Source organism: Dipodomys ordii, unplaced genomic scaffold, assembly GCF_000151885.1.
Source record: "Dipodomys ordii isolate 6190 unplaced genomic scaffold, Dord_2.0 Scaffold2, whole genome shotgun sequence".
Classification (NCBI taxonomy): Eukaryota; Metazoa; Chordata; class Mammalia; order Rodentia; family Heteromyidae; genus Dipodomys; species Dipodomys ordii.
Genome location: NW_012267218.1, coordinates 24,304,589 through 24,312,597, shown reverse-complemented (window position 1 = coordinate 24,312,597; position 8,009 = coordinate 24,304,589). Strand labels below are relative to the sequence as shown.

The window sequence follows — 8,009 nt, the reverse complement described above, 5'->3', positions numbered from 1 at the left end:
TTATTTATTTATTTATTTATTTATTTATTTTTGATTATGGGGCTTGAACTCTGGGTCTGGGTATTGTCCCTCAGCTCTTCAGCTCAAAGCTAGCGCTCTACCACTTGAGCCCTAGTGCCACTTCTGGCGTCTTCTGCTTATGTGGTGCTGAGGAATCAAACCCAGGGCCTCATGAATGCAAGACAAGCACCCTGCCACTGAGCCACCTTCCCAACTCTAATTGCAATTTTTTAACTTGAAGATTTCCTCTCCTAGTCATCTCTTCTTCCTCATCTTTTTTTTTGGCAGTCCCAGAGCTTGATCTCTGGGCCTGAGTGCTGTCTTTGAGCTTTTGTGCTTAAAACTAACAATTCCTGTCCCAGCTTTACTTCTGCCTTTTTGTGGTTAATTGGAGATAAAAGTCTCACAGTTCCTGCTCAACCGGCTTCGAACCACTGTTCTGAGATCTCAGCCTCCTGAGTAGCTAAGATTACAGGCTGAGACACAGCGCTTGGCTTCATTTTTTTTTTTTTTTTTAGCTGAGGGTCAAACTTACTCTTACCATCGGAGCCATACCTCCAAACCCTTGTTTCTTTTGGGGGTGGGGGGGGAGGAGCGGGGGTCAGTCTAAAGGCTTCAACTTAGGGCCTGGGTACTGTCCATGAGCTTCTTTTGCTTAAGACTAGCACTCTATCACTTGAGCCTCAGCACCACTCCCAGATTTTTCTATTTATGTGGTATTGAGGAATTGAACCCAGGACTTCAGGCATACTAGGCAAGCACTTACCACTAAGCCACATTCCCAGCTCCTGTTCTTGTTTCTGTTTTTTTTTGTTTGTTTTTCTGCTAGTCGTGGGGCCTGAACTCTGGGCCTGGGCGCTGTCCCTCAGCTCTTCAGCTCAAAGTTAGCGCTCTACCACTTGAGCCACAGTGCCACTTCCAGCTTTTTTTTTCTGCGTATGTGGTGCTGAGGAATCGAACCCAGGGCCTCAGGCATGCAAGGCAGGCGCTCTACCACTGAGCCACCTTCCCAGCCCCTCTTGTTTCTTAAGATAGGATGTTGCTATGTTGTTGAACTTCTGGTTCCCATGTTGGTCCTGCCTCTCAGCCTCCTAAATAGCTGTGACTACAGGTTGCACCACTGTGTCCTACTCAGGGTAATACTTTTGAATTATGAAATCTTACTAAAATTGACAAACTTTTACATTAATAATTTTTCCTTTCAGGGGGAGTAAAACTTGGGTTGGGAGATTTCATTTTCTACAGTGTTCTGGTTGGCAAGGCCTCAGCAACTGCCAGTGGAGACTGGAATACCACCATTGCCTGTTTTGTAGCCATATTAATTGTAAGTATACACTAAAAAAAAATGTTAGGACTTCGGTCTAAATTCTGAGTTCTCTGCATCTTTAAAGCAATTTGCTTTGACTCTAGATGGGCTGAGAGCTCCAATCACCTGAGAAAGAAACTTTTTTTTTTTGGTTAGTCGTGAGGCTTGAACTCTGGGCTTGGGCACTATCCCTCAGCTCTTCAGCTCAAGGCGAGCATTCTACCCCTTGAGCCACAACGCCACTTCTGGTTTTCTAGCTGTTTATTGGAGATAAGAGACTCACAGACTTTCCTGCCCGGGCTGGCTTTGAACCATGATCCTCAGATCACAGCCTCCTGAATAGGATTGCAGGCATGAGCCACCAGCGCCCAGCAGAAAGAAACTTTTTAAAAACAGATAACTCGACTTTACGTGAGTGATTGTGCACTGGGCCACACACTAGTCACCGGGGAGCTTTCAAACCGTGAGATCAGCTGGGAGCTATCATATTTAATTTGTTTTGTATAGTTCTTAAGAGTTCTGTAGGAAATTTTGAGTTCTTCTGATTAGGGACCATTCCTAGAGCCCAGCAGCATAGATACATGGGAAGTTTGCAGCCTAGAACTGAGTCTGAAGGAGGTCAACAGGGATTGTCCCTGGCCCACATAACAGAGGTTGGGGATTTTGCAGCATTCAGGGTTTCTTTGGGCAGCAAGCCCACTGAGAAACACTGCCTGTGTGGGACCCATGCAGACCCTGCTCACAGTGGTACCAAGTGAGCTCCAGGAATCCATACTTGTGACACAAGTAAATAGTCCACAAGCTATTTCATACTTCTTACTCTACTCAAGATGGGTGCTGTTCATGCACACTACATGAGTAAAGTTAGATGAATTTGGGTAAGGACCTTTACATATGCATTTATTTGGTGCTTGTATATATGACATCATAAATAGAATTTTCGTGCACTTTATTTCTCTTTGGAGGTGCGTTTTTTTGCTTGGAAAGTATTGGCTGTGTTATATGTTGTTGTTGATGCTAATGTTTTTTGTGAGGGTAGGTGCTCAGGACTTAGGCCTACTCAGCCCCAACATCTATCATGGAGCCATCTGTTAAATTGTGAAGAGCATTTGATTCTGAATCTGAAGTAGTGGCCAACTTAATCTTTACAGCTAGTGTCTCAGTGATTAAGGCATTATATTAAAATGAACTATTTTATATAACCTCGGTATTTACAAAAAAAATAGTGTATATACTACCCATGTACCAGCTTTCCTTATCATTTCTTTGTCCCCACAACATATAAGGGATATTCTGTGCTTCGGGGGTTTTTTTTGGGGGGGGAGGGGGCGGGTAAGGGACTTGAAGTTTGAACTCGGCATGGACACTGTCCCTGAGCTCTTCAGCTCAAGGCAAGCACTCTACCACTTGAGTGGTTTATTGGAGATAAGAATCTCACAGACTTTCCTGCCCCCAGCTGGCTTTGAACCACTCCTCAGATCTCAGCCTCCTGAGTAGTTGGTATTACAGGCATGATCCACAGGCCCCTGAGTACTCCTGGGATTTTAACCAGCCAAATCAAAATCACTGAGGTCTACTACATACAGAACTTAAGAGATTTTTTTTAATAGTTTCGTTTTCTTTCAGATTCTATTCCTTTTCTAGAATTAGAGACTGAAATATCAACCATGTGTGTGCATAGTGAGCTCTGTAGTGAAAGAAAGTAAATGTGGTCTCGTTTTTATCAAGAAGCTATATTTTAGCCAGGTATAGTGGTGCACACCTGTAATACCAACATGATCCTTTTATTCCTTCTCTTGAGTAAGCTGTCACTAGAGCAATGCTTAATGAGACCTGACTCTGTAAGCTACATTGTTTTGTAGCCATAGCAGTGCCTCTACATTTAATGAAATGTCAATTTAACCAGGAAGGATTTGTTACTGAGTTGTTTGCAGGGATGCTTGTATATCATGTGAGCATGTGTCTTTCATGTGTCTTTTCGGTTTCATCCGCAGGGTCTGTGCCTTACATTACTACTCCTGGCTATTTTCAAGAAAGCATTGCCAGCTCTCCCCATCTCGATCACCTTCGGGCTTGTTTTCTACTTTGCCACAGATTACCTTGTACAGCCCTTTATGGACCAGTTGGCATTCCATCAATTTTATATCTAGCGTATTTGCGATCAGAATCCCATGGATATTTCTGCTTTGACTATAATAAAATCTGGGGAAGACAAAAGTGATTTTCTGGTATCCCCATCTAACAAAGTCAAGATTCCCAGCTGGACTTGTGCATCTTCCTTCCAAGTTTTCCTGACCACCTGCACAATTGGACATTGGAAGGAGGTGTCACCAGACAACGGTTTTCAACATACTTGATGGCGGTGGACTCTGTCCCTTGGTGCACAACTACCAGATTTGAGGGACAGAGTTGACAGGGAAGCACGATGGGCCAGGAAGCTACTGACCTCCCTCAGCAGTGCAACCCTGTCACCAGGGCTTCTACCAGCCACGCACTCTCAGGACTCCCACTAGCAAGAGGTTAAACAAGCAGTTCAAAGCCAACAGGACTCCTCACCTTGAACGTCACCTCGGAAATCCAGCTAGGAAATGCATGTGCATTGGATTCTGAAGCTCTTTTAGAGGTGTGTGAAGAGTAAGCACCGGTGGCAAGGTGGCCCGAGCTTCCACTTCCAGACTTCAGTGCTGCACACTTGACATTTTTCCATAAGACTTCCCCACCCTCCTTCCCCACTCTGAGTCCCATCCAATGTGTAGGTTGATTCTCCAGTGCTGAAACTCAGAACCATCTGTGGTAGCTGTTTGAACTTATCTGGGGGCAGCTGTATCCTGAAAGTCTTCACCTGAGGTTCCAAATGTAGTAATTTTGGAAATACTGGAACTATCACTCAATGACTCCCTATCATTCTTAAGTAAATATTGGATTTTCCACCAAATTCCTAATTTAAAGACATTTGTAAGTTCACTTGCCCCAGATGCCTTCTCTGCTCTCGTCTTTCCCATCAGCCCACAGCAGTTGTCTTCGGCATGTTGAGGTGACAGGTGTCACGTAGCAGGTGTCACGTGGCAGGTGGTCCCCATAGTCCAGGGTTGCCCTCTCCTGTGACGGCGAATGGCCTCACTATCATAACTCCACAAATAAGGTGTGTGGCCAAAGACAATTAAAGAAGAGTAAAGTGGCTGCTGAAGTCCTTTCTGTCCTGGTTTTTCTTTCGTTACCATGGCTTGTCTCCGATCATAGGGCAGATTTGAATTAGGACCTAGGGTGTAGCTCAGTGGCAGAGCACTTTGCCTGGCACTGCAAAACAAAATGGAAGCATAGAGTTTAAATTAATAGCCCAGTGCTGGTGGTTTGTGTTTATGAACCCATTTTATCAGCACAAATCAAGTATTTGAAGAAAGCCATTGTTTTATTTGGCAAGTTCTCCCTGTAGAGAACCTGGGGTTGGGAGGAGCACCAGCCACCAGGAGAAGAGGGGCCTTCCACAGCCAAGGGCAAGGGGAGTTCACAGCCTGGGTGGACATGAAGAGGACATCCAGATTGTTGCTCAAGAACTTCACAGTGGTGCTTTGCAGTCTCTGGCCATGTCCCATCATCACAGTACATCCTGGCAGCTGAAGTTACACTGGTGTTCAGGCCCTGGGTTTGGAGAGACAGTGCACAGATGTTCCAGCAGCCTGGGGCACATGGCACCATGGGAAGCTCATATACCTACCCTTCCTTTGGCCACAGAGCCCTTAGTGGTGAGGAGCTTTCCTCCTGGGGCTGAAGCAGGCCTGGCTTTTCCGTTTACAAAGCCTACTGTCTTGTCTCCTGGCCCACCAGATATAGATGACCCAGTTTGGGATCATCTGGAGTTGAGAATAATTAGTTCTCCCGTCATGGGGTAGTTGGGGTTTGTTTTGTGGTGCTAGGAGGTGGAACCCAGGGCCTTGAGCATGCTAGGCAAGCACTGTACCACCCAGCTATACTCTCAGTATGGGATGGCCCTAAGAAGTTAATTTTAAGGGCTGAAGATGCGGATCAGTCACAGAACACATGAGGCCCTGGGTTCCATCCCAGCAACAACAGATGCTAACTTAGGAGGAGTGTGCTAGTACTAACGTGAATATGAGCAAACACTGGCTTGTCTCAGTGGAGAACCGGAAAAAGAAAAGCTGTGCTGGGAAGAATGGGTCTTACAGTGGCAGATTCTGTTAGTTCTTTTCTTTAGCCCCACCCTTCCCAAGATGCTCTTGTTCAGCTCTCAGACAGGGATCAGTGTGGGTACTATCTCAAGCATGGCCATGGCCACACATGGACATGGGTATGGACACACACCAGTGTGTGACTCTTAGTTCCCTACCCTGGAGTAGCTTATTTGTGCAAGGACCCAAAGTGTATTATATCCTTGATGTCAAAGAAGAGGGTGTGTACATATGTCTAGCCAAGAAATATAACAATTCTGCCTCTCCATCTCAGCTACATAAGACAGCATGCAGAGAGCTCCTCTGTGATCTCACAACTTTTCCCTCCAGGACCTTTTCCAGAATCGCTCATTCCTACAGTATCACAATTCTAGTCTTCCATCATGAAAAGCAGCATGTCCCCAGGGAAGCAGCAGTTCTTCCCCCAGGGACGAGGTGGGGAGGGGGGAGGGGAGCTGTGGTCAGGCAAAAGCAGAAATGCAGCTCAGGCCATCTAGCAGCTGCTTGAAAAAAAGGAGGGAAGGCAGTAGGAAAACAGGACCATGACTGGCCTGGGTGTGACTGCAGGCTGAGTGTGGCAGCAGAACCCGCGGGAATGACAGCCATGCTTGGGAGACCCACAGAGTCAGGAAGCTCGCCTTCCTGCTGTGTGCAGGCCAAGAGTCATAGCTTTGCCCTATAGTACTTCCTTCTTGAGAACTAATAGAAGCTTTCTAAGCTGCCAAAAACAATGTACTGACTTCCCTACAGAAGCAGCTTTTTTGCTTTCGAACTGGATCTCCATTTTTTGGTGTTCTGACTTTTTTAAGCCCTTCTTGAATAGTAGAGGATCAGACTAATCATAAGTTTAGTGATGGTTCTCTACTTGGCCTTAGTTTCTGTGTGTCTTTGTGTCTGTCTGTGTGTGTGTATTGGGGCTTGAACCTAGAGCATACCCATGTTACTAAGCTTTTTTGCTCAGTGATGGCACTTTACCACTTGAACCACAGCTCCATACCTGGCTTTTTTGGTAGTTAATTGGAGATAATGCTCTCAGCCTTTCTTTAGGTAGTAATTGTGGAAACTAAGCCCCCTCAAAATCAGCTGTGAGAGTTGGAGGTCCGGGCCTGTCTGCAGGGGAGATGGGGGACGGTACTGGATGAGCATTTCCACAGGTTGTTCACACTCATGGCGTCACCTTGGTCTGCTTCTTGAATACTGCTTTGTACACAATTCATAAAGTCTACCAATACAACATTTTTTTGTGTGTGTCAGCCTTGAACTCATGGGATAGCACCACTTCTGACTTTTTTTTTGGTCGGTCCGTTGTGGAGCTTGAACTCGGCCTGGACGCTGTCCCTGAGCTCTTCAGGTCAAAGTGAACACTCTACCACTTGAGCCACAGCGCCACTTCTGGTTTTCTGGTGAATAATTAGAGATAAGAGTCTCATGGACTTTCCTGTGTGGGCTGGCTTTGAAATGTGATCCTCAGGGGCTAGGAAGGTGGCTCAGTGGTAGAGCATTTGCCTTGCATGCATGAGACCCTGGGTTCGATTCCTCAGCACCACATGAGCAAAAAGAAAAAAGCCGGAAGTGGTGCTGTGGCTCAAGAGGTAGAGCACTAGCCTTGAGCTGCAGAGCTGAGGGACAGCGTCCAGGCCCAGAGTTCAGGCCCCACGACCGGACCCAAAAAATAAAAAATAAAATGAAATGTGATCCTCAGATCTTAGCCTTTTGAGTAGCTAGAATTACAGGCATGAGGCACCAGTAACAAGCCCAACTTTTCTTTTTAATTGGACATAAATTTCACAGACTTCCCTGCCCCTTGTGGCTTCAAATGGTGATCCTCAGATCTCAGCCACCTGAGTTGCTAGGATTACAGGTTTGTGTCACCAGCACCTGGCTCCAATACAGCAGGGTTTTTTTTTGTCGGTCATGGGGCCTGAACTCTGGGCCTGGACGCTGTCCCTCAGCTCTTCAGCTCAAGGCTAGCGTTCTACCACTTGAGCCACAGAACCACTTGAGGTTTTCTGGTTTATTGGAGATAAGAGTCTCGTGGGCTTTCCTGCCCGGGCTGGCTTTGAACCGTGATCCTCAGTTCTCAGCCTCCTGAGTAGCTAGGATTACAGGCATGAGCCACCGGTGCCTGGCTCCAATACAGCTTTTTAATCAAACGCCTTTTAAGTTCTTGGCAGGATATAATTTTGATAGATGACTGCAGATGTATTTGTGATTAATACAGCTGTGCTAGTTTTCTTCCTTGTAGAAGTATATGAAACTGCTATGGTTAGCTGTGAACAGGGCCAGTCCTCTACCCATGTACTAAAGGGGTCCTTGGAAGGGCTCAATATTAACCTATTTATGACAACCACATGGCCATGGGTCCATGTCTGAATATTTACCAACAACAGATAAACTGTGAAAAGGCTGGGAAGGTGGCACAGTGGTAGAGTGCTTGCCTTGCATGCATGAGGCCCTGGGTTCGATTCCTCAGCACCACATAAGCAGAAAAAGCTGGAAGTGGTGCTGTGGCTCAA

At 46.1% G+C, this 8,009-nt stretch overlaps 1 protein-coding gene across 5 annotated transcripts in view; it reads left to right on the top strand.

Annotated features, from left to right (window-relative positions):
- Psen1 (presenilin 1) overlaps nucleotides 1–4,180 on the top strand; it is a 55,907-nt gene extending 51,727 nt beyond the window's left edge. For all 5 annotated transcript variants that reach the window (XM_013016900.1, XM_013016907.1, XM_013016878.1 and 2 more), the window contains 2 exons: nucleotides 1,206–1,324; nucleotides 3,301–4,180. In XM_013016900.1, coding sequence (XP_012872354.1) covers nucleotides 1,206–1,324; nucleotides 3,301–3,456 — 275 coding nt within the window. In that variant the 3' untranslated portion in view covers nucleotides 3,457–4,180. The remainder of the gene's footprint in view (nucleotides 1–1,205; nucleotides 1,325–3,300) is intronic.
- Nucleotides 4,181–8,009: the final 3,829 nt, after the last annotated feature.